The sequence below is a fragment of the Lissotriton vulgaris genome, chromosome 5, assembly GCF_964263255.1.
Source record: "Lissotriton vulgaris chromosome 5, aLisVul1.2, whole genome shotgun sequence".
Classification (NCBI taxonomy): domain Eukaryota; kingdom Metazoa; phylum Chordata; class Amphibia; order Caudata; family Salamandridae; genus Lissotriton; species Lissotriton vulgaris.
In genome coordinates, this window is record NC_141693.1 from 1,903,774,697 (window position 1) to 1,903,802,472 (window position 27,776).

At 43.8% G+C, this 27,776-nt stretch overlaps 1 protein-coding gene across 1 annotated transcript in view; it reads right to left on the minus strand.

The window, feature by feature from the left end:
- The window catches only part of LOC147717679 (butyrophilin subfamily 1 member A1-like), a 748,390-nt gene that overhangs the window by 411,464 nt on the left and 309,150 nt on the right, over positions 1-27,776 (minus strand). The window contains exon 7 of the mRNA XM_086919872.1: positions 27,355-27,398. Coding sequence (XP_086775998.1) covers positions 27,355-27,398 — 44 coding nt within the window. The remainder of the gene's footprint in view (positions 1-27,354; positions 27,399-27,776) is intronic.

Sequence of the window (27,776 nt, forward strand, 5' to 3'; positions counted from 1 at the left end):
CATCTGGCATTAGCATTCCCAGTATCGCCTCCTCCGTCCCCCACAGACATTTGAAGTCTGCAGTTTGGGACTTCTTTAGTGTTAGCCCAACAAGGGAAAACATAGCCATTTGTACCATTTGTAAGGTTCGAGTTAGTCGTGGTAAGCTTGGTACCAACTATGGTACCGGAGGCTAGAGAGGTCATCTTGAGAGACAGCACACTGTCAAATGGCATGCGCACCTAAGGGAGATCAAGGCAGCCCGAATTGCAAGTCAACAAATTGTATCTGTTGATATTTCATCTGATGATGACAAGGAGGAAGAAGCGTCAAACATTTCTTCAGTTACACCCAGTACCCCTGTCAGCAGCACACCCACTGCAAGATATATGAGCCACACTAAGAGTGTGGGAGAGAGTGAGACATCAATGCGAAAATGTTCATCATCACTGAGCGTAACTGGGTCGAAGAAGTCATCATCATCCCGTAAAATGGTCCAGCCCACCATTAGAAGCATGTTGTTTTCAGATGCGCCATTTGAACGCAACCACCCAACTGTGCGTCTGTATAACACAAAGCTGGCTAAAATGCTAGCGCTGGACCTTCTCCCTTTTTCTTTTGTGGAAGGGGTGGGTTTTTTTGAATTAGTGGCAATGCTCTGCCCTAAATGAAAGGTTCCTAGCCGGTTCTATGTTGCCAGAGTTGCGGTTCCAGCACTACATGAAGATGTGCTGGAGGTGATTGGGGCAGCTTTGCAGAAGAGTGCTGTTCACACTATACATCTGACAACAGACATGTGGACCAGTTGCCAAGCCCTTGATTACATGTGCATCACTGCACACTGGGTCTCTTTTTCAGGGGTTAAAGCAAAGGTAAACACAGGTGTTGACACGGACAAAGTTTATAAAGCTGCTCGGAAACATGCAACACTAGCCATGTTTGCCATGCAGAAAAATAATACAGGAGAAAACATTTTGCATGAGTTTAACACAAAGGTCTTTCAATGGCTGTCCTCAAGAAAAAGCATAATTGGTTATGTTTCCACGGATAATGGCGCCAATGTAGTTAAGGCCATGGATAAGGGTAACTATTTCAGAGTGCCGTGTTTGGCGCACTGTATAAACCTGGTTGTTAAAAAAAAAATCTTGAGTGAAGAAAGTCCAGTGTACGAGTTACTGACCACCTGCTGAAGAATGTGCACACATTTCAACCATTCTTTTAAGGCCCGGAAGCAGCTGAGGTGCCTGCAACATGAACGTAAAGTGCCAGTGAAAGCACTCATCCAGGAGGTGGTAACACGTTGGAACTCAACCTTCTACATGCTTGAGCGTCTGTATGAGCAGTATGCTGTAGTCGATCAGTATTTCTTTAAACTGGGTACACTTATGATAGACCTGAGGATACAGGTGGAGCAATGGGAGCTAGTTAAAAGCCTGACAGACATGCTTCGTCCTTTTGAGGTCTTCGCGCGTGCAGTCAGTAGGGAGGACTGTACTTTGGGAAAAGCTATCACATTGTTGCGCATGCTAGAGCACCAACTGCAGGTGGTGTCTTCTACATTTCAAAAAGATGGAAAGCAAGAAGCATTTGAGTTGGCGGAGAAGTTATTACAGCGCCTACTTTGCAATGAACGTCTTGAAAAAATCCACACAGAACAGCATTACATTTCTGCTACTATTCTGGATCCACGGTACAAAAAGGAAGTGGCAGGCAGAGTATTCTTTCCTTTTGATGACGCAGATGTTAAAAAGTACAAATATTGGCTACCTGTGTCAGCCACTCGGTTTGAAAGAGAACGGCAGAAAATTTAAGGAAAAGGCAGTACATCAGCATCAGCAGGCCATCCGGAGTAAAAATAATCCCCTTCTGCATCTGTGGCTGTGGCAGAAGTGAGTGATTTTCCCTCTCAGCCGTTAACGACACCAGCATCCGTATCATCTGCACCAGACACAACAGTAACATTGTGTGTAGAAGAGGATTGGCTAACTCAGCTTGGGTTTGCTTCTCAAAAGGTCCCAGAAAAAAATAAGCAAAGTGGAGGAACCATGGAGAACCTTGAGTCGATGGTGCAGGCCTATCTGAATGACTCAACAGAGGTCGATGTTCATCATGACCCATTGGCGTATTGGCATGGGAAAAGAGATGTGTGGCCAGAGATTACCAACCTGGCTATAAATTACTTGTCTTGCCCACTCGCAAGCGTGTCTTCTGAACGTATTTTCAGTACTGCTGGTGGCATTGCAACTTCCAAAAGGTCCCGCGCTCGCCCAAAAATGTGGCGAGGTTAACAATGATCAAGATGAATCAGCGCCTAATACCACCAGATTACAAAATACGAGAATGCACGCAGGAAGAAGACGAGGAGGATACCAACTTAGATGAGGGAAGTTCTTCTCTGTTAACTGACCTTCTCCCATCTGAATTCGCAGAGTTTGAGGACGAGCTCTTCTTCCCTGACACCGAGCCCTGAAAATGAGTCAATGAATCACTAACTTTCTTTTTCGTCCTTATTCGCTTTTATTCCTGTGTGTCTGTCTTTCTTTGTTTTGCAAAATCTATATAATAAAAACTTTAATCAACTAATCACAAAAACAAGCCCATCAGCAGAACTGTCTTCACTTATTTGCTTATTGATTTGAAGGTGCTGCAGTCTGCATTCCTCAGGTTCACAAGTTCACAAGAACATGCTCCTCTATCCTCCTCCTCCAGACTCCTATTTCCCTCAAAGCAGATGGCTGGATTACGCCCAATGAAGAAAGAGTCTGCACTTGTGGGGGTGTTCTACGTCTTTGCAGGTGAGTTGACGGGTCTGGGGCATTGCTGTGAAGGTCTAATACCGGATAAAAGTGGTTTGGAGAAAATCGGAGCAGAAAAAGGTTTTGCGCTTTTGATCACTTGCCTTTCTTTGGGGTGTTGTTTGGGGGGCTTTTAGGTTGTTGGGGGTGGGTTTTGAGGTCTGGGAGCACTGCTGCCAAAGTCTAATGTTGATTGCATTTGTTTTTCAGGAAATCCATGGTGGAAAAGGGGAGTTAGGGCCTAGCTGCACAGCGCATTTGGACAGAATTGAAGGTAGGCCGATTTTTGCTTTTTGCCTGTTTGGGGGTGTTCTGCTTTTTTGCAGGTGGCTGCAGGGGTCTGGGGGCATAGCTCGGAAGGTCTAATAGCGGAATCAAGTGTTTTGGACCAAATCCATGGTAAAAAAGTTTTTGCGCTTTTGATCACTTGCCTTTCTTTGGGGTGCTGTTTGGGGTGCTTTTAGGTTGTTGGGGGTGGGTTTTGGGGTCTGGGAGCACTGCTGCAACAGTCTAATGTTGATTGCATTTATTTTTCAGGAAATCCATGGTGGAAAAGGGGAGTTAGGGCCTAGCTGCACAGCGCATTTGGACAGAATTGAAGGTACGCCCATTTTTGCTTTTTGCCTGTTTGGGGGTGTTCTGCTTTTTTGCGGGTGGCTGCAGGGGTCTGGGGGCATAGCTCAGAAGGTCTAATATCGGAATCAATGGTTTTGTACCAAATCAATGGTGAAAAAGGTTTTGCGTTTTTGCTCACTTGACTGTCTTTGGGGTGCTGTTTGTGGGGCTTCCACGTTTTTATGGGTGGGTTTTGGGGTCTGGGAGCACTGCTGGCACAGTCTAATGTTGATTGCATTTGTTTTTCAGGATATCCATGGTGGAAAAGGGGAGTTAGGGCCTAGCTGCACAGCGCATTTGGACAGAATTGAAGGTAGGCCCATTTTTGCTTTTTGCCTGTTTGGGGGTGTTCTGCTTTTTTGCGGGTGGCTGCATGGGTCTAGGGGCATAGCTCGGAAGGTCTAATATCGGAATCAAGTGTTTTGGACCAAATCCATGGTGAAAAAGTTTTTGCGTTTTTGCTCACTTGCCTGTCTTTGGGATGCTGTTTGGGGGGCTTCCAGGTTTTTGTGGGTGGGTTTTGGGGTCTGGGAGCACTGCTGACACATTTTAATGTTGATTGCATTTGTTTTACAGGAAATCCATGGTGGAAAAGGGGAGTTGGGGCCTAGCTGCAGAGCACATTTGGACTGAATTCCAGGTAGGCCCAAAGTTTTCTTAGTGTGGCTTTTCCCGGGTTTTGCCTTTTGGCTTGTTGGGGGTGTTAAACTTGTTTTCGCCCGGGTTGACAGTTCTGGGGCCATTGCTGGGAAGGTATAATACCCAAAAGAAAGTGTTTTGGAGACAATCCCTGGGGAATTTTTTTTCGCATTTTCTGAGATTTCGCTCACTCTACTGTTTTCGGGGGGCTGTTTGTGGGGGTTCCTGGTGTTTGTGGGGGGGGTTTGCTAGTCTTGGAGCAATGCTGGGTATGGATACTTTTGCTTGCTTGCAAGTGGTTTGAATACAATCCATGGTGGGTAAGGGGAAATTTGGGCCTACTTTACTTTCAAAGTACGTTTTGTCACCATTTTCTACTAGGCCTCGTTTTTGGAGATCTGATTGGGGGTCTTCTACATTTTTGAGACTGGGTTTAGTAAGAGTCTGGGAGCACTGCTGGGAAGGTCTAATTTTGTTCTAAACACAGTTTACAGTACACCTAGCTTGAGGGGAAAGATCTGCTAAATTAATTCGCCCATACTCATTTATCCTTCAAAAGGAGACTCAGACAGAGTACGCACTTTCAAAAATATTTTACTGTCTATTAGGAAACTCAAAGTGTGACGTTTTGCACTACACAGCGTACATACCTTATATTTATTTGTCAGTGATGTTCTAATATCAGTTCCTGTTTTTCCATCAATAATTACAGGCCGGGTTTCAGCCTGTGCAATGGGAAAAAAAGGATGAAGTCAGGCTTCACATTAGCGAGCCTCAATTCACCATCCGCCAGGCAGGCAGTGGACAGGGTGTCTTCTGGTCACCAACATGGATGGACGGAGCGTCAGATGGAATGGAGGAGTCCCGCTAATAAGAGGAATGGTTGGATGCATGCAATTTACCAAATTCAACAGGACAACTACAACAAAATACAGATAAAGTATCCATTCTTTTCTAATTATCTTTTAAGTAATGTTATTGCTGTGAACTTCTATGAGTGTGACTCTGCATTTCTTTGATCTCTGCTTCTAAATTCATCCCTACAGCCATTGTATAGGTTTATGGATAGCTTTGTACCCAAAGATTTGTTTATCATCAATTATTGTTTGTCCATGCTGTGCTTTTTTTTTCTTCTCTCAACAAAACTTTTCCAAAACCCCCCATTCCCATCCATTTTCCAAACCCTAACCCTCATCCCCCGGTCTGTGTGGTTTTGATTGATGTGTGACTAAATGACAGCAATGCTTCCAGCAACAGGCTGAAGGAATCCAAGGATATATTCTTACTCAGCTTGACACAGAGTCACTTTTGGCAAATGAAAGCAGATTTTCATGTGCGCCATCAACTTGATTGATCATCAAGAACATCCTCCTCCTAGACGTAGCAAATTATTACGCTGCTGTGTCCTTCACCTTCAGTACTATTTTTTGTAGCAGTAGCCAATGTCAAAGAAATTCAACGCAAGTACTAGTTATACTTTCAATACTTTACCATTTGTTAGGCTACATTGTGGCACTGTTCTAGTTTACTGTCACCTGCTATATTCTCTATCGTACCGTTCTAATGCTACGGTAAGGACAAACAAGGTTTCATTTTCTTTTTTTTCATATGCTGCAACTGCCACTGTGTAACACCACTAGTACCACCTCAATGATGACATTTCATCCACCCAGGATTGCCAACCTTAATCGCCATTTCCCGTGCAGCCAGCCCTGTGCCTAGCCCTATTTCCAAACACAAATTACTGGTAAGATAAGCGTTTGGGGGGAGGTAGTATAATGGAGTATTAGGAGAAACCAGAGACTGGCGGTAGTACTAGTAAAGTCCTAGGACTATTGAATTCACTTACTCTGTGAGAGGCACTTAGTTTTGAAAACATTTGGGCAATTAGTAATTACTTACACAACTTGAATCAAGATGCCACTTAAGTTTCAGGAAAACAAACTTACTGTTAAACCCCCACCCACCAGCCTCAAAAGCAGTAAAAAACACGTATGCTAAGATAAAGTTTAAAGTATATTTATATCCCTAACATAAATAATCTCCCGCAAGACCCAACCCACCCCCCCTACCTAACCCCAACGAATGTCCGTGAAAAGTCCCAAAAACCCAACTCCCAATTCCCACCCACAGAAGTCTTTAAAAAAGGGGCAAGGGACAGTCTCCTCCTACTGCTGGCTGCAGTTGACGGGTGGCTGCGGTACCCGGCTCCGTACCGCTGGAGACCTGCTGAGCTGACTGGCTGACCCAGGGAGCGCGGAGGAGGATGCAGCTGTCCCGGTCGATGTTGTGGTCGACTGTGTGTTTCCCTCCTCTTGGGCCACCAGCCGCCGATATTCGGCGACAGTGGCCTACAGCCTCCGTTGCAGGGCACTTTTAGCCAGCTCCTTCCGTGTTGGTTTGGAAGGAGCATCTATATGAAGAAAGAAAGACATAGTCTGTAACCAATGCTCTTTAAGATTAACACAAAATGATTCAGCAGAAAGTTGTGTCACAGTAGAACTAGCAACTTGCAAGCGCAGTACATAACTATTGTGGCCAGTATCTATCTAACCTCCCACTACTTCATCCTTGCTCTAACAGTGGGAGTTTAAGGAATCAATTCTACGAGCACTATGGACTCACTCCATTAGAGTCGACTATGACAGTACAACAGTCTTATTCTTCTTCTTCTCTCTTGTTTAGCAAAATTGGTACGTTAACTTCTGCAAGCCTGCATAATGCCAGCAAGTCAACTTGCACCCGAGAAAAACAGACGCCCGCCATGATGAGTGAGACAGACTTGCGTTACTGTACCAGTCCAGTACATGCAGGCGGTGATGCTCTTACTTTTCTATTACGGGTGGCACTGAGAATACTCTGTTACAAGGGCTACTGCTTAATTAATTTAACTTTCACTCTACAGTGCCAATGAATACTAGAAAAGTAAAATTAAGAAGATAAATAATCTGATTATCTATCACTGAACATGGTATGTATTTGCTTACATATGGGATGACTTTAGGTGCTTTGCTTTTTATTGAGTGAACAGTGATACATCCACACATGAATGACCGAGTTCTACTAAACTTATTAACAGAGGTAGTGAGTGGCCATCGTAATAGCCGGATATATGCTGTGCTTGCAATACAAACTACTGCTACTATTCATGGTAGTATTCAGACAAAATTAAAACTTCTTTTCCTGCCTTTCCTACACTGGGACGGATGTGCGGGTGCGGTGTTACATGCTCTTCAAAGTAACACTTAGTTCATCCAGTGACTGTCTACTCTCTCTAGATACACATATGCTACCTAAGAGTAAGATAGTACCATGATCCAGGCATCCATCCATTCAAACTAAATGTCAATCATTCTTCTTCATGTCTCTCATCTGGACAAACCTTACGTTTTCTCATGGGAAAACAACCTTTTCATTTTATTTGGGAAACCATAAGCCATACATCCGTGCTTGACTTGCATTTGAATTTCAACCAAAGGATATATTGCGCACACATACAGTTTCTGTTTCACCCACCCAGGCTGTTCTCCTTCCACCCATCCTTGCTTCATCCTTCACCCAGCCATGCATCATATTCCTTTCCAGCCACCTCAGGCACCAATCAAACACGTATCATTCTTCTTTCTCAGTCATCATTACTTTTAACTTGCTCGTCCTTTCACACTTACTTACACCCTTCGTTCGCTTTTCGTTCATCCCATCCATCAAGTTCATCTCAGATCTGATTTGGATTCTCGAAAAAAAAATCACAGCTTAGTTGAAGTAAATTTAGAGGAGGCTACTACCTGGTTGATAAAAACTTTGTTCTAAATTTAAAAGTCTTCTTAACAGTATAGTAACTTAACTGTTGAACATATATTTATTTATTTATAAAACTTCTATATTTATTTTATTTATAAAATTTCTATAGTGCACAAATACCTTCCGGTGTGTCGGCGCTGGAGTTCACAGATTGCAGGGGGTTCCTATTTCAAATTTTCTGATTAAAAAGCCAGGTTTTAAGGTGCTTTCGGAATGTTAGTAGAGATGGGCTAAATTTGATATGGGGAGGAAGCAGGTTCCACAATTTCGAAGCAGCAACCACAAAGCGTTTGTCCCCCCATGTTGCTTTCTTTGTGCGTGGAATTTGGAGCTGTTGGGCTGCAGATGAACGTAAAGATCGACTACGTTTGTAAACACTAATGGATTTTTTAAAGAATTCTGGTCCAGTATTGTTCAATGCCTTATATATAATGCACAAGGCCTTAAATTATGTGCGGCTTCTAACCGGCAACCAATGTAGTTGACGAATGATGGGAGAGATGGATGAATATTTAGGTGTGCCGGTTAGGATCCTTGCAGCAGCATTTTGAACAAGCTGTAATTTGTTCAAAACTTGCTCCTGCGCGTTCAACAAGAGGCCGTTGCAATAGTCCACCTTAGATAATACCAAAGTGGACATTAGGGTTTTGCCTGCATTTGGAGGAAGAAGAGGGAGCAGTTTCTTTACCATTCTTAGGGTAAAGAAGGACGCTGAGACCACTGCATTAGCATGGCTCACAAAAGCTAGCTTGTTGTCAAATAGAACTCCCAGATTTCTAACTTTTGATACTGGTGAGGGGGGGGGTTCCTAGCTCCGAAGGCCACCAGACTGGGGACCAAGACGGGGTCAGCTCACCAAATACCATAACCGCCGTCTTGTCAGAATTTAGCTTTAAACAATTCTAATCCAATCAGGTACTGATGGCTCTCATGCCCTCCTGGAAGTTAGCGGCCACTGCTGCTCCATTTTTGTGGATCGCCAGGACTAGCTGGGTGTCATCGGCATATGAGGTTAATCCAATACCAAATGACTTGATCACCCTCGCCAAGTCCGACACATAGATGTTAAAAAGTGTCGGACTTAGCGAGGAGCCCTGAGGAACTCCTTAAGGCAGGGTGAAATCAGGAGAGTAATAACTTCCCATTTTCACAGACTGCTCTCTGTCAGCTAAAAAGGATGCCAGGAGTACCCTGGCTTTGCCCTGAATGCCAATTGCAGCGACATGGTCGATCAAGATGGTATGATCGACCGTGTCGAAAGCTGCAGACAAATCCAAGAGTATTAAGACCGCTGCACCACCCTGGTCCATGATTATCCTGACCTCCTCTGCTGCCTTTATCAGAGCAGTCTCAGTACCACACCCGTGCAGAGAGCACACTCTGCATTCTGCAATCTCAATAAGTAAGGAATATAAGAGCTTACCACTGCCCGCCACTACCGAGGCACTACCGAGGCAACCCGCACATCAGTTTCCTCCGGCACTTGCACCGCCTCCTCCCCAGAAGTGTCCTCCTCCACCACCAGATGTTCCACCTACAAAGGACATTTAAGAATGTTAGATGTCATAGACATACACCACTCAATAGTATTTTGTCTAGGAATGAAGAAATGTGAATACAGAAACCAATCTAATAATTTGTGACTGTCTACTCTAAAGTAAAAATGTCCCTTTTTCCAGGGAAGGGTGTTGTCTTGCTGCACTTTTTGGCACAACTGATGAATGCTTGATTTTTAACACGTACCATTTTACTCATAACAGACAGAAGCTTCACTTCTAAGAACAAGAGCAAGATCAGATCATCATCACTAGGACGGAGTGACCAACGATTCAGCACCAAAAAGAAAAATTAAAGTTCAAACCAGGTGAGGGCTCGGCTCGCCCACAATAAATGTGTGAAATAAATCACTAAGCACTTTTCCATTTTTAATCAACCGTTTATGTTTTATGACAAGCTTGACTTTAATAAATGTTTTTACGTTTAATAAAGCTTTAAAACTTAAATAGACGCTGTGGTTTTCGGTCAAGAGTGACTGAGCGAAAGGTTTTGCAATTTGCAAGCATGAGTCACTGACACTTCTGGACTCTGACTCCGTACTCTTGTCCTGCGTTGGATAATCATCATTGGGGATCAATCATAGATGAATTCGGGAGCTAAATGACTCTGCCACACTATCTAGTCAGTAAGGAGATTGGGGGTTCTTCAAATTCTGATATCACTGAGGTATGTGGAAAGTCTACCTGCGCCTATTATAATTGATAAACAATGCACTATTTAGTGTCCATAGTTCTGTTTGTGCAGATTTGTCCCTGCAACAGTAGTAGTATGGATTGTCCTCCTATCCAAAAGTAAAGTAGTATCTTATTCTTTCGTGGTGGTCATTCACATTTTATTGTTGGGAATTGTCAAAGCATAAACATTTAGAAGACTTGAAAAGACATTATGGACAATCCCAGAGGACTGAACTCAGTGCATAGAGTTATTGCTGACTAGAACGGGAGTTTCGTTTAACACCTTTTGTCAAATGTGAAATCTTAGTTAGCTACACAGGCAGACTAATAAGAATAATCTAGTAATACCACAGGGAGTCATAGTAGAGGCAGGATAAGAATTTAGATACAGTCTACAAGAAGATCAAAGACGATTTAGAAAAAATCGAATGAGGAACGCTAGGAAAAAATAGGTACTCTATATTAAAAACAAAACGTACCGGGGCCAGCAAAGGAGCCCTCGCCTGACCGATCCTGGCCTTCTACAGCAGCAGCAGCCGATACCACCTCCTCCTCTGTCCCCTTGCCCCTGGAGGGAGCTGATGTTCAACATGAAAGAAAGAAAGACCCGAAAACATGGATGATTGTTGTCAACCAAATTAAACATTTCAAAAGAACAATAACAAAATATTTTGGCGAAATAGCAAACACACAACTATTCCACGGGATATATTGACCTATCTCATGTGGTCTACTATGAAATTAGTATTGCTTGATTTGCGGACCGTCGACTTGGAAAGTTATGTAACTCACTAAACAAACTACTAAAATGGTTCGCCTAGGACTGGCAGGCAGCAGTCCGCAGCACGCAAAGTGACAGACAAACTCCATCGTGATTGCAGATCAGTGACAACACTAAAAAGTTTCCTACTACATTAACCAGTCATTTAAATACTCAAACTATCAATCCACCACCACTATTTCTTCTTATTGCCAGGTGTACAAAGGAAGTACTGGACTTGAGTCTGTAGAGGCAGATTTACAAGCCCCTTGCGGCTCTTTTGCTCTGTTGTTGCGTGACTTATGTGACGCAGAGGCAGAACAAAAGAGGCGCCATGGTGCGGCGTATATTAACAACGTGACGCATATGGGAGATGCATCACGTTGCAAAGCCCTGCGCCATCAGGGGGCGTTCTGGCGCAAGGGAGGGCGTTCCTGCGCAGGAACGCATCCTAAAAGTGGCTGAGGGAAATCTACAAGATTTCAATCAGTCACTTTTAGGACAATGATGCGTCACTCAGACCCTGCGCCTGCTTGAAGCAGACGTACGGCTTCACGCAGCATTGGGGAGATAGGGCACCCCAGAGCATTGCTGGAGCTGCGCCATCGTTGCGACACAACTACAGCAATGCGCCGCCTTTACGGCACAGATGCGTAACGCCCATGGTGCGCCGCATTGTAAATACGGCGCACCATGGGTGGTGGTGGCGTGGCGCACAATTACTGGCGCATCCCTGCTACTTTGCAGGGATGCGCCGGTAATTGCAAATCTGCCCCTTAGTGTCTAGCATTACGCAGTTCTGTAAACTACACTCATACATAATTTCTCAGGCCAATGAAATGAACACAAAATCGAAAACAAATAAGCAATGCTACTGAGAAGGAGAGCAGTGCATCTGAAATGCACAGAAGATTTTGAAATATAATTTACCTACAATGTAATCGGCAGCATTATTTCTCTTGGTAAAAAACAAAAATTTGCAATATAATAACACACATAGCAGGAGAAAACAGAGTAGTGATGAAATAACTACTACTACTCACCAAGCCTGGGGATCACGACGCCGAGCAGGTCAAGCAGGTCGCGTTCCCGGTCCAGGAGATCGGTCCAATGGTGGGTGGCCTCGTTGTAGGTGCGCCGGACCCGAGAGTGTTCATACATGGCCCGGCACACCTTCTCCCACTGCTTCCGGTGCTCCCGGAGCCCGTAGCCGCTTGCAATCTTGCCGCCTGCCATGATGGTCCTGGGGAGGCATCGCTGTACATAGAAAACATTTGCGGCCACCTCCTCCGCGCTAAAGATCTCCCGTGGCATAACTAGCTCCCCCCTCAAACGCCCGCACAGGAGCCGGGAACGGGGTGCGGGACCATTCCCCTTCTCGGGTTGCTTCCTGGCTCCCTTTACCATGGTCTGGGCAGAAAGGAAGGTAAATAATAAATAAGAAATAGAATAGGGAAGAAGAAAAGAAAAGAGTTTAAAAAAGTAGTGTAAAATTAACCAAAAGTAGCAAAAAACACAAAAATATAGAGCTAGAAAAATAGAGGGATAGATAATAAGTAAAATAGATCCAAAAAAACTTCAAACAAGCAAAGGGTGGCAGAGATTGAGAGAGGATACAGAAAGCATGCCCAGAACCATAGCAATGAATGAAAAACAAGATGGCCGCGCCTGTTCACGACCGCGTGGGTAAGTTCGCGCGAAATTTTCCCCACGATCACACGCAAACTTGTACTAGCGAGCCGCACACTTTGCGAGATTACACATAGCGCCCGGAAACGGAAATACGTCACACAAACAAGATGGCCGCGCCCATGTACGACCACTAGGGTAACTTCGCGTCGAAAAGGCAAAAAACCACGCAAACTAACACTCCGCAAAAAACCAAATTGCATATTCGCACGAATTCGCGGCTTCCGAATTCGATCTCACGCAAATTCACGCCCCTCAAATCCTACGAAATTGCAGAAAAATTATTTTTGCAAAACTGAAAGCACTCAGCGGGTGCAAAAGTTCAAGCTCATCATTAGTAACCAACCATTCCCTGTAGTGCTTCCTGAGGGCCCCTCCAGAGTTCAGTTGCCTACTTGCAACTATTCTATGACCCTGCTCTGACCCTCACAGCAGGCTCAGAGAATAGCTACAAGTATGCCACAAAGGTCCTGTTAAAAAAAATTACACTGCAACAGAAAGCAATTACAGATAAGGAAGCAGGTGCCAGACTGGAAGTTCAAATTCAGTGACACATTAATCAACCCCTAATTCATTCATGTCAGTTGAGGCAGGGCAGGTGTGCTAATGAATTTTGCAAAACTGAAAGCACTTAGCAGGTGCAAAAGTTCAAGCTCATCATTAATCAGGAAGCACTTACAGCTAAGGAAGCAGGTGCCAGCTCAAATTCAGTGACACATTAATCAGCCCCAAATTAATTCATGTCAGTTGAGGCAGGGCAGGTGTGCTTTTCCCCCCATAATTTACAGTGATGAACCAGAGGGTGGCAGACTGGCAGTGATGTACCAGAGGGTGGCATGGGTGAACCAGAGGGTGGCAGTGGTGAAACAGAGGGTGCTGTGATGAACCAGACGTAGAAACAACATGGACGTGACCGTTGCGACCCGACAAGTAAGTTTGCGTATGCGAACTGGTAAAAAACCCTCGCGAACTGGCAGAAACCCTTGCCAACACAGAAAAAAATCCGCAAATTCGCGAAAGTTCGCGAATTTTGCGGATTGCGAATTCGTGAATACGCAAATTCGCGAATCGCGAATTCGCAATATTCGCCCATGCTTAGTAAATATATTATACACATAGAAAAAGCCAAGCAGGCTCAGGCAGGCGCATATAGGACTAATATATCTGACCTACACCCGACCACTGGGTCACTCATGGGAAACTGTATACCATCTTTGACTGACTCTGTACAAACACATACTATTTCTAAGGGCAATAAAGACTTATTTCCTCCACTCATTGACCCAATCACTCGCCCTAGTACAGGATTGGCCCAGCATAAATATGCTAGAGGTGAACTTGGGCCCGATGGCCAAGTCAACCAGAACGCCATCAATGAAATGAACCGTATAGAATTACCTCCTGCGGCCACCCCATATGTACTGGTCCTGGCCAATGTGCCCATTTTGGCCCAGGGGAGGCAAGAACCTGGCAAGAACTTGGAAATAAATCCCTCCATTGGCTGGGTAAACAAACCGGGTTAAGCTGCGAACTGTTTAGCAAGAAGGGTGGCGTGGGTGGGAAGGCAAAACAAGATCTCCCCCGGTGACTGTATCATTCTGACTTTTAGTAATCCCAGATTGGTTCACGAAATCTTATTTTGCACTAGATATTCTTCTTTATATCAAAATTCCATAAGCATTAATCCGTTGGGGGCTTTTTACCCTCCACATTAACATACAGGTATGACTCCCGCACACCATCTAGGTAGAATACCCCAGGCCACTCACACACAAAGGTGGAATATACCTCTACATAATCTTTACGATGTCCTGTCGGGCATGGACGAACAAGATTGACAAAGGAAGATCAGAAAGAGGGAACAACATCATAAGCTGCCCAGCCCGCCACCGAATAAATTACACAAGCAACAGGGAAAGGGCTTTGTCAGCACCCTGCATACAAATAAGGTGTTTAATACCTTACCTCCAACTACTGAGTTTACTGATCCGACCGCATTGCACTTATATAAAACGCCCACAACTAAGGTCCTAATACATAGAACCCCTACCGAACATAAGCCCTATGCTAGCTCTTAGTACCTCAGAGGGTCCAAGAGCAGAGGTCGATAACAGTGTCCCCACCAAAGAGATACAATCTATTAACAACATTTTATGTTGGAATGTTGCGGGTCTGTCTGAAAAAAATTACCAATTCTCTTTGGCTGGAAACCGTAACCAAGCATAGTATCATCTGCATACAGGAAACGTGGACCATTAAAGAGCTACACATTTTGGGTTGAAGGAATCAAAAATTATACTAATGGACTATACTCACCAATAGCCCATATATCTCATATATCAATAATAAGTTCAGTCGGCAATGGAGAAGGTTCAATTGTTTATTCTGCAGATACTGACCCTGACAGGGGAGCCTCAGTCTACACGACCCTCAGAGGTGCGCAGAGGAGACTGACTACATGCAAGTGATACAAAGCATATATACGTTTCACACATAGCACGATGTCACCATACTAGGAAAGATACAACTTGTCAGGGAGCCAGCAGGAAAACCCAAATAAGGTACAATTGATTGCTAGTTGCTAGGCCTAAGCTATTCCGGGGGCAGGTCAGTAAGGTGCCTCCCTTTCTATCTGTAGCTCGGAGAGTACAGGAACGGGATCTGCTAGAATGTGCGCATCCCACAAGAAGGGCAGGTGCGACCTTGGTTTTCCTTGGGCTACAAACTAGCGAGTAGAGCAGACAGCTTAGTCTGCCATCGTGATTTCATACGAAAGTTTAGTCACGTGATTTCTGGGAATGGTGCTTGAGACAGAGAAACGAAACAAGATGGCTCCGGCCACACCAATATGTCTAAGCAATACTAAAGTGAATTGTTCCTAACCATAATAACACAGTATGAATATTGCTAGGCTAACGTGTGTCTACAAAGTTTATATTGAATATATTAGGCCAATATCATGTGTTTATCGTATTTATAACCCATCAGGGTTACCGTACTTTCCATACCCCAGCAACTCCTAGTCCACATGGTAGTCACAAGGGGAGATTATGCACATATATCTCGTCTACCGCGGGATCCACAGTTGTTAACTTTTCATCAACAGAGTTTTATCAAATCATAGTAACCCCTTGGGGAGATTTAAAAAATATGACACTGGTCAATTTCTACAATAATATTCCAACAACATTGATTGAAACTGTTGTAAATAATCTTATGTACGATTTATTAAAAATAGAGGAGAAGATGGACAGAGACATGGCCCTGGTATGGGTATGTGATTTCAACTGTACCCTATGCCCTCGGGGTGAGGCGGGTATTTGCAGCCTGGGCGATAACAAGGTTGATGCTCCCACTCATTTTAATCATTCCAAATTGGGGGACCGTCTGAATACTCTGACTTCTCATTTCATCCTGTCATACGTCAATGAACTATGCTCTCCCACCAAACCCATCCGGCCCACTTTTAATAGGAGAGGATGCAACTCAACCATCGATTTCACCCTCCTATCTTCAAGATACCCAGGGTCAATACTTAACTGGGATACACTTGACATCATTCTTAATGATCATTATCCTATTTCTATCACCATAAAGTCTAATGGCACTGTATTAAACCCAATGAACAATCCTTTATATAATCCATCATTAAGGCTAGCCAGCACCAATGGGTACTGTATCAAATGGGATATGGTGGAGCCTGTGGACTTCCTCGAAAGCTTAGTTAAAAATACTTACAAGGATATTCAAACTTGCCTCTCCAATAAGGATGAGCCTCATATAGTCATCGAATCCTTCACTAAAATTCTATCGGAAACAAAAAGACTCTTAACCTGGGTGCCTCGCCATGCCCCGAAAAATAGCCTAGGCTGGTTTGATGAGAGCTGCACTAAGGCACTTGCTGCCCTAAAGAAAGCCTTACACACCACCCCGAGATCCCAGGAAAAAATCCAGAGAGCCAGGCATTCCTATCGCTCCAATATAACTAGCAGGAAAAAATAACTAAAAAAAGATGCATGGTTGGCACTTTATGAAGCATCCGAAAGGGGGGATAATACAGCTTTCTGGAAGGCAGTAAATGTCCCTTTTTTGCAAAGCAAGCAGGTGGCCCAAATAGATCTATCAATCCGAGGCGAAATCTGGGTTACACACTTTAAAGGCCTGTATGATAAAGTAGAGGCTGTGGAATCTAGATCTCCACAGGGAAAAGACCCCGGCGCATCGGTGGGACATAATTTACCTAGTGCTTTCCCTTTGGGTATCACGTTTGAATGCGAGGAAGTCATCAGGGCACTGAAAGAAAGTCCTTCAGGGAAGGCACCCTGCCCGGACTTTGTCCCCATAGATGTATATAAATCTGAGATTGGCCTATAGGCACCCCTGCTCACCAATGTGCTCAACTCCTCAAATATTTCCAGATGTATCTCAACCTGGCCAGAGGCTATCGTTGTACCGATTTATAAGAAAGGGTTACATCAAAGGGGACAGGAATGACCCCGCCTGTTATCGCCTCTTCTCGTTACTCGATGCCCTGATGAAGGTTGCCAGGAGGATCATCGTAAATAGGATCCAGGATTGGACGGAGGAGCACAATGTTATTTCAAACTTACAATACGATTTCAGAGCAGGCAAAGGTACCATAGAGTTAGGCCTTAACCTGGCACTAATAATAGCTAAATACACCCAGGCCAAAAAAGGTAACCGTTTTGTGACCTTCGTGGACTTAAGCTCCGCATTTGATTGCGTGGACCATGAGATGCTCTGGGTGATACTCTCTGAGATTGGCTTAGACAAACATATCCTCCTGTTTTGTTTATCAGAGAACTTTAGAGAGGCGCAGGTGTCCGAGTTAGATATGGGAGGAGGGGCGAGTGTTCCGAGAAGTTCGAGATACGCAGAGGGGTAAGACAGGTGTGCATCTTTCACCACTGCTTTTTACCCTATATATTAATGCGGTAGGCCAACATCTTACTGAAGCATACCATGACTATCCAACAATAAACGGGTCCCCAATACCTATACTCCTGTATGCGGACGATGCCGCAATATTGTCCCAGACAAGGGTAGGACTGCAAAGGGCAGTAGGGAAATTTACAGATTTTATGAAAAATAGAGGTTTACGTGTAAACGTCTCTAAAACTTATACTATGTCCTGTGGAACCGGGACCAGAAGGACACCATGCCCAATCTTCCTAGATGGGAGATAAGTTGAGAGCACAGATAGGTTCTCTTACCTTGGCATTATTTTGATAGAAGGGGCACATGGCACACAGCTGCAACAGCAAGGCGGCTAGCATTCTCTAGGGCCACGGGTGCATTGACTAATTTTGCCAAGAAATTAGGAGGGAGACCGATTGGAGCACTTTTACACATTTACAAAGCTAAATGCTTATCTACCAGCACGTATGGAGCTGGCCTCTGGGGGATTGAGTATGTAGAAAACATCCAATGTTCTGAGAATTTTTTCCTTAGTTACTTACTAGCAACCCCCAAGGGCACAGCTACATACTTTGCCCATAATGTATTAGGCCTCTCACACATCTCGGATATTATAAAATCTTCACCCAATTTATTGTGGCATAATGTCTGGGTAAAACCTGAGACAAGTCTGAACAGAGATGTTATTAAAGATTGTCTCAGCTTAGCTGGTCCTGATAACATCAAATGGGTTAAATACGTAAGAGACATGCTCAAAGATATCGGGCACCCAGAATACTTTTTAAACCCTGCAAGCATGGAGGCTGAGTTCAGAACTACCTTGAAAAAATTGGTTCTCGAGCACTTAGACAGTAAAAGATGGCTCATAGAAAAGGGCAAAAGCACAGTCATAGAGAATCAACTGACCACCATTGATGGCGGGGTCCAGTAGTACTTGCTTTTAGAAGTCAAGTCAAGTGAAGTCAAAAAGATTTATATAGCGCGCTACATACCCGGAGGGTCTCAAGGCGCTTGAAGAAGGGTGGGGAGTTATTTGTCGAATATCCAAGTTTTAAGTTGCTTTCTGAATGCTAGATGGTTCTGCGTGAGACGAAGGTGAGTGGGGAGTGAGTTCCAGGTTTTAGCTGCGAGGTAGGAAAAGGATCTACCTCCCATGGTGGTTTTATTGATGCGAGGAACGGTAGCAAGGGCTTGGTTGGAGGATCGTAGCTGACGGGAGGGGGTGTAGAAGGAAAGACGTGTGTTGAGGCATTCGGGTCCAATTTCATAAAGTGCTTTGTGTGCGTGGGTTAGGAGTCGGAAAGTAATCCTCTTATTGACGGGGAGCCAGTGGAGGTTTTTCAGGTGACTAGAGATGTGGTCTTTACGCGGGATGTCTAGTATGAGTCTGGCTGATGCGTTCTGGATGCGTTGGAGTTTATTCTGGAGTTTTGCGGTGATACCGGCGTATAGGGTGTTTCCGTAGTCCAGGCGGCTTGTAACCAGTGCATGGGTGACCGTTTTTCTGGTATCGGTGGGGATCCAGCGAAATGTTTTTTTGAGCATGCGAAGAATGTTGAAGCAAGATGATGAAACGGCGTTTACTTGTCTGTTCATAGAGAGTGAGGAGTCCAGGATGACGCCCAGGTTCCGTGCGTGGTCCGTCGGGATGGGAGCTTTTCCAAGGGCCTCTGGCCACCAAGAGTCGTCCCAGGCGGAGGGGGAGGTACCTAAGATAAGGACTTCTGTTTTGTCGAGTTCCGTTTCAGACGGCTATGATTCATCCACTCGGCTACTTCTTTCATTCCTTCATGTAGGTTAGTTTTGGCGGTATTAGGGTCTTTGGTGAGTGATAGGATCAGTTGAGTGTCATCCGCGTAGGAGATGATGTTGAGGTTGTGTTGGCGAGCGATGGCCGCGAGGGGGCTCATGTATACGTTGAAGAGGGTGGGGCTGAGTGAGGACCCTTGGGGTACGCCGCAGATGACTTCAGTGGCCTCTGAGTTGAATGGTGGGAGGCGGACTCTCTGGGTTCTTCCGGTGAGGAACGAGGTGATCCATTCCAGTGCTTTTCCTTGTATTCCGATGTTTCTGAGGCGCTGTAGAAGGGTGCTATGGCAGACTGTGTCGAAGGCCTTTACACGTATGCTTTTGACCCATTTCCGCACGGACACTTTTTTCAGATTAATCACTTTTCCGCAATGCAATGACTGGACAGGGGACACAGAAATCTGCCCGTGCGATAACATCTCAAACCAGTCCAATATTCATTGCATATTATTCTGCAGGTTTTATCTGCTCCAGAGGGAAAGATTTTTGAAAGCTCTATTAAAGGCTTGGGGTTTGCTAACCTGCTGAGTGGCCTATAACAAACTGAAAACTTTAGAAAACGCATATGTCATCAAAGTTGTATCTATCTATTTAAAATCTGTTGTTAGGCTCAGGAATTTGATGTAATACTGGAATAATCTGTGTATAGTCTGTCAAAAAAGTGTCCCGCTTTGATTCTCTTATCACCGGAGCATCTTTGGAAGTCCCAGGGGGCTGCTGACACCGGGAGTGCATTGGGCCATCGGGAGCACACACTGGATAGTGCAAACTGCTGTCTGCTGGTGGCTGCGGGGTCGGGAGCACGGGACTCCAACTCCCAGGAGTCCGTGCATGCCACAGCTGTGCACGAGACCGCCCACCCTCTCACGATCCGTTATTACAGAGCTAAGGGTCCGCAGCGCGGGACGTGCGCGGGAGAAGCCCGGGACAAGGGCGGGGCCATCTGCGGCCATTAGAGGCCAGAGGAGGCCGGGACGGGGCCATTCCCCTTGGATCTGTTCTAAGAGAGGAGGAAAAAATAACAAAGGTACTGATACTCTTTGCCTGCCATTTGTCACCATAGTGGACTTGTTGAACTATCCTATTTTTGTGCAGATGATGCTGATATGTCCTGCAAGGGGGATACCAGAATAATCTCCCCCCAGAGTGACTTGTTCAGGGGAACGATGGATCATTACATAAAGAGGGTAACGCTCCCCATTGCCAGAGAATTAGAGAGACTAGAGCGATCCCCAGTCATCGAAAGCCTTCCCACTATGTGCACTCCCTCACAGACCGCCAATGTTGCTCAAAATATTTCTCTACTGGATGAACTAAACATAATGTGCAAATCTACGTATGCTCCTGCGGGAATCAGACAATGTACAAATTACTCCCCCTATCTGCGCTACAGCAACAACTACTCCCCGGTCTAACAGTCAACTTCAACCAACCCATAGCATACAGGATACTCCCCTTTTAACACGACCAAAAGAAAAATCGCTATCTGCAGTTACCCCTCAGATCACCATTGTTAAAAGGAAGAGAGATGGGGCTAAACAATTGGGGAGTCAGGCCAAACATCAAAAACTAAGCCCAAACCCCATATCGTACAACACTCCAAGCAATGCCACATCGAATGCCCCATCCATGCTTCTTTAATGGCCTCGATTGAAAATATGATTAGGTCTATAATATCCCCGCTGATTGATAAAATGGCAAGTTTAGGGGACAGGCTCACGGGTGTTGAAGAAGCAATCAATGCCAATTCATTACTTGTAAAAACTATGGCAGTACCCATTCAGCCACAGCGCCGAGCCCCCATAGAAACGTCTGAAACCTCCACACAAAGCAAGACCTCCCGCAACCAACTAGCAACCCCACATGTGAAAACATTTAATCCCCCTGCCTCAACTGTACAGTGTTCTTACCCTAGAGTAGGGCCAAACAGAGAATCGACATTACATAAAGGAAAAGCGGTTACTCATGATAATGTGTTATTTAAAACCGAGCATCTACACTTGCCTCCAGAGGATGCTACTATTGTGTGCGTCCTCTCGGGAGTACCAGAACTTATAAAGGGGAAACATGAAAGTCATCTGGACCTAAGAAACAAGGTTGTGTTTTGGCTAACCAAAAATAGACCCCTACCACCCAACATCGATGGCACCATACTAAATGTCAGAAGGGTGGGTTGGCTATAAGCATGGGCAAATTTTGCGAATTCGCGATCCGCGAATTTGCGGATTTGCGAATTCGCGATCCGCAAAATTCGCGAATTTGTGCAAATTTGCGGATTTTTGTTTTTTTGCGTGTTCGCTGGGTTTTTTGCGTGTTCGCTGGGTTTTTTGCGTGTTCGCAGGGATTTTTGCGTCTTCGCAAGCCGCTTGCAAAGCGAAGTTACCCATGCAGTCGTTTATGGGAGAGGGAGAGAGAGATAGATAGATAGATAGATAGATAGATAGATAGATAGATAGATAGATAGAAAGAGAGAGAAAGAGAGGGAAAGAGAGAGGGAGAGAGAGAACGAGAGAAAGAAAGAGCGGCCGGATCTCTGAAGGGCCAGATTCCTGAGTTGCCCCTACAGAACATACAGCTTTTTATTTTTAGCAAAATGCGTATGAAAATTGTGCTATAAAGGTCTCTTTTAGTTTAACCCCTCCTGACAACTCAAAATGGGTGTATTTGCCATCCTCTCCCTTCTTCCTGTTTTTTATATCTGTAAGTGCTTCCTGATGAGGTTTAATTCCTTGGACAGGTGCCTCGTTGTCTACCTGTAACTATTCTCTGACCCTGCTTCAAGGGTCAGAGCAGGGTCAGAGAATAGTTGCAAGTAGGCAACGAGGCGCCAGGAAGCAATTAGCAGCAGGTGTCCAAGTTGAAGTTAATTTGTTTGTAACCCTTTTGTGAAAGGTTACAAAGAAATTAGGTTCAACTTTTGCACCTGCTGCTGTAACCCTTGCTTGGCTGAAAATTCGTCCCCGCTGATTCGCGGATTTTACCGCGATTTCGCGAGATTCGCGGATCGCGAAATCGCGGAAAATCTGCAAATTCGCCCGCGAAACGGATTTTAAGCCCTCCCTTAGTTAGCTAGGACCTCTTCCTAAGGATATAGCGGGCGACTTGGTACTTGACAAATTCAGATCCAAACGCGTTGTTCCATTTCTCCAATCCTGGCAGCCACAAATAGGAGATGGTCCTATATCTATCTGGAGCATAAGTGACTTTTACCCTAGATCATTAAATGTCCCGCCCAAATGTCAAAAAGCAGAGAGCAACCTTTTGATGGACAGGAGTGGTCTTGTATCGAGTGGCCATATCATCTCCACGTCTAACCAATTTGACCTATTACTTCGCTCTAAAATGATTAGCTGATTTATTTTATAGACTTGATTTTATTGTAACATAAGTAATTTTGATGTAATGTACTGATGTATTTTTATGTACTGTTGTTGCTTTTATGATTTTTATACTGAAATCGAATAAAGCTAAGATTGACTGTCAAAAAAGTGCAACCACTGTTTTTTAACATTAATTTCTAAAGTTGTATTCTCTTTTTTAACTTTTTAATATATAAACTTGTATTGAGTGGAGTGCCCCTCGATAAACTTTTAGCCTCCTATGCATTGCACTACTTTAAGTCACTTTGTTAATGCATTTATCTCATATGTATTGGTATTTCTTATCATGTTTTTTTTTTTTAATGAATGCTTTTATGATTTTGTTTTTTACAAATCGAATAAAGCTACACCTGTGATCTCATTGTGAACAAAGAGACTTGTCATCAGTGAACATCACAGCCGTTCCTATACCTCGGGGTATAACTTGGGACAGAACTAATTATGACATTTTTGGCCCGTCGGAGCTGTTGAAGATTCTACACCAGTTCAAGATTTCCTTGAATGACTTTGTTTCATCTAGTACCTTTTCTGATGATTGGGACTTCGAGCCTGTTAATAATATGATGTCAGGCTTAGAAATGTCTGCAGTATTTTCTAATCATGAATATTTAGAAGGTTCATCTGACTATGAACAAATGTATTGTTATAACCATGTATTAATGTATAACCAATGGGAACATTGTCCTACGCCACCAAAGGGTAGCTCAAAAACATTTAATGGAAAATGTCCATACTTTTCAGGTTTCAATGTATCAAATCCAGAATCTTTTTACTTTAAAAATGTAAACAAAACAGGATTGAAAAGTATGTTAACAAATACCAAACAGATGTATTCTGCAGCCTTTTATTCTCAGCTGTCTACATTAGGTTTTGACTTTTGGAAATACAACATTGAGACAAAAACTGTCTGGGGCACAAAAGATTGGCAAGTGCAGGGGATAGAAGCTTTATTGAGTGCCTGCATCATCCCAGAGCAAATTATATTTTTGAATGACACTGTCAAACCGACGTCTTGTCTTGGGTTAGCCAAGATAAAAGACCTAAAAAAAAACATCCATACCTACACCTACACCTGTTAGTGATAACACTTCAGAGGGGGAGGTCGACACACATACTATTTTGCATCACAATAGAACAGATCCAGATTGGAAAAAAATGGTTAATCTGGCCCACAGACACAAACAGCTGTCAAGATAGATTCCTGAATAAAACACAGGTTTTTAAATTCAATAGGCCAGATCCCAGATATGTTCAGAGACAGCATCCAGGAATAGTAGGGACGTTATGCCTTTAACCCCTTGCGTGCTGATGACAGAACGGTTCCGTCATCAGCATCGGTTGAGCTGTGCTGATGACGGAACCGTTCCGTCATGACTCCGCCCGCGCAAGGCGGAGTCAGCACAGGCGGGGAATATGCCCCGCACGCAAGGGGTTAATGGCTACAAAAGTCTACACTTAAGGAAGCTAAACAACACTTATCTTTACTTAAAGATGGCGCTGATCCTGCTAGGACCAAGAAGACTGCGTCATAAACGTTTTATATATGCCGGTATATATGCTGCATATAATGAAATATGGAAGATTATGCAATCAGAGACTGCAGAAAGAATACAAGAAACTTAGAGAAATCTCTCTCTGTGGTTGACAATGGGTTAACGACTCTGTCGTCCAGGATATATTCTTTGGACAGCATAGTATCTTCAGCCATAGACATCATGGAACAGGACTTGGTCATGTTGCAACATGGTCAGTCGCAATTACGTTCTATCATGCTATTAGGCTGGACATTACAAAACCTTCATTCAGGCTATGTGCCTTGGCGTCTAATCAATACCACGTCACTGTTTTCAGAATTTTACCTCGCTGATAAACAGATCAAATTGGCACAAAAAGAAGCAGACTATACGGAGCTGAGCATTGAAAAACTGGAAACATTGCCATTTACAGTCGCTGAAAAGCCAGCAACTGAATGGATTATACATGGAACAATCACTCTGCCTGTTACAATTTTCCATTTTCAATATTGCCTAAAACACATACCAGCAGGCACATATGAAAGTTGGGTAAAGAATACATCAAGACATGCTGGGAATTACCATACACTTACAGATGTTGGAGTGGGGGTCGTGAAGTGATTCTTAGCGGGAAAAACTGTGAAAACGCACTGAGCGGTTCCCTCCTTTATCAGGGTATAAGCATACACGGGGCCTGCAATGGTTCCTCTAACAACTTATCCTGCCACCTGCAAGGTTCTCCAGCTGCGGTGATTGATCCACTTTTTGGACAACTGTCAAATGGAAGTTACATTATGTTGAACGATCACACCTGCGGTGGCATGTTGCCAGGAATACCATATCTAGTAACTGTGCCAGCCAGGGTCACTTGCTGTATGCAAGTATTGTTTCCAAAAATCAAGACAGACCGGGAGTCGCCTTTATGGCCTTCACTGAAGATCTCTTCTATACGAATTGATACTCTAAGCAGGATGAAAGCCATTCTTTTGCAAAAAACTGTGCCACTGACCTCAGCCAAAGAAACATATGATCTGCAAGTCGCAAGGACTTCTGCGGAGATACATGCCCTCTTAACTACAAATTGCCTTATACATTTCTCAGAAATGTTAGGTCGTATCTTAAACATGTTTGATACGAGTGGTAAAGTACATGTATTTAAGACAGTATTTTCAGGACTGTTAGCACCTTTTGAAGCGGTCCTAGGAATATTTCCAAACTTCGTTCACTCTGTGTTTGGCGGATTGCCCCTCATTTTGTGACTAGCTGAAGGGATACTATTTTCACTCCTACTGCTGCGATATGGCACGTCAATTCACCAGTGACACCCAGTTCACCATGGAGACAACTCTACTGGCGATGAAGTGTCGTGAGTGCATCATCCAAATTTTGGGACTACCTCGTCTAAGAGAATTAAATACCACATGGTTTCTGTCATTCAGACCAATTTGGCAAGATTGCATCTTACCTGTTCTGCGCTGCCTGTTATGCGGAGAAGAATGCATGTTAGACACATGTCTTACACTCCCATCAGTCATGCCAACGGATTTTGATACATTGCTTGAACCAGTAACGGCCCACGCACTGTGTTGTCCACAGTGGCTACCAATTCTGATGCCGGCATTCATTGAGATCTCACAGACGCAAAATGCTACTGCTGAAGTACGAGAAATGACAGGCGCACAGGTACCATCCTATTCGAACATTTCTAATGCAACCAATGCTGACGGCGATGCTTCACATCTATGTGCGGTTGATCTTCTTAACGAGGTAATCCAACTTCCACTTACAATGGTAGACAACTTTTTTACAGACTTAAAAAATTTGATGTTTTCTCCAAATACCAACACTGACTTTTGATTTGGCACACAGTGTTCTGAGAGACTCTGAATTTGACCTTCATTTTTTCAAAACAAAGTTCTAACTTTGGAACTCTTTTTTCTATTATTATTATTTTTCCAAATTTGTATTTTTCGTTTTTGGCACAAAGTAATCTGCTTAAAGTAGAACTATTCATAGAGAACTAGAAATCTTTGAAAAACTTCCAGAGACAATATTTGACCTTGTCCACATACAAACTGTTTTCATGTAATCTGTCATTAAATGGTTTTAGCACTTTTTTCTTCTGTATTTACAAGCCATCTCATAAATATATTTTCGTGAATTCATTCAGATAGCATTTTCAAATGTCAACTATATGCTTATAATGAAACATTGCTTTAAATGCGTACAGCACAAATGCTCTTCTCGTGTACAACCTGTACCAAGGCATTTTTATGTTTTTGGGTAGGTTTTAAACACTTGTATAGATAGTTTTTAGATACGTTTATACATGTTTAGAACTTAGTATTTAGTAGAAATCATACATAAGAAAGTGGAGTGGGTGTTGTATGGCGTTTTAGCTTCTGAATGGATTTTCTCGATTCATTCCCTTATATAGGTACAATTCATGTTGCCCTTATATAGGCATAGAAATCAAGCCCTTATTTAGGCATAGTCCATGCTACCCAAATACAGGCATGGCTACTTCCATCCATTCACCAAACGTCACAACGATTTCTTGGAAAACGAGCTTAAGCCGTTAGCGACTTCCCCTTGCTTGAATATTGATTTCTCCGAGAACTCAGTTATTTTACAATGAACAACTATTCCCTAGGGGTTCATTAATGACGTTCATATGCCCGACTTTACGTCAAACATTGCATTCCTAAACACCTTCAGGGTATAAATATACCTTCACTTGCTATAGAAAAGTACGGTGTGGTTCGGTGCAGTTCGATGACCCACTTACCCAACGCAGCTTGCTACAGCAAGTGCCGAAGGAAGCCAACTCTCCAGCTGACGCACTGATCAGGAAGCTGCCCTCCTCTGCTGAGAAATCCAGCTCCAGTGTTTCTGACTCCCCTTGCGGGGTGTTGGGAAATCAAGTCCTGAGACAGAATACCAGACCTCCTTCATTCTAAGGAATGGAGCTGATTAGAACCTAGAGATACCTTTAGCAAATTGTTGGCAAAACTAAATCTATGCTAAAGACCATACTTACTTCTTCCCTCCTACTAGACTTAGGTTACATACCTTGGGGTAGGCGTATTTTAAAAGCACCAGTTGAGTATTTTAGCCTGTGTTATTTATGTATATATTTTTATATGGCTTAGAAACCATACAATGCTCTTACAGTATTATTTCATATTACTGTTTACGCTGTACGCATTGAACTTTGCATTCTGCCTAACGATTGTAGCAGTTCACCTCTCTTGCATGAGAAAGAAGACTGTTCAATAAACCCTTTTTATTGAAACACCCGTCTCTCTATTTCTGTGCCCTCTCTGTAGAAACAAAGCATGCACGATTGACTGAGTGAAATACTTATCTATTGTTTCCCCGACTCTGGAGATAGTTATTCCAGTCCTAGGGAAACAAAGTTGTCATGTTTATGCGGTAGTCAGAAACTAATCCCTCTGCTCCTCCATGCTAAGCAGGCCACAATGGTGTACACACAATGCTGCACTTGGGATGGGGCATGGCCGGTCTGTTTATGGAGTTGACTCAGACTTCATACACTACCTATCTTCTCATATCGTAGTATGTCTCTCCTTGATTCTGGCCACATCCTGTCGATGCACCATTGC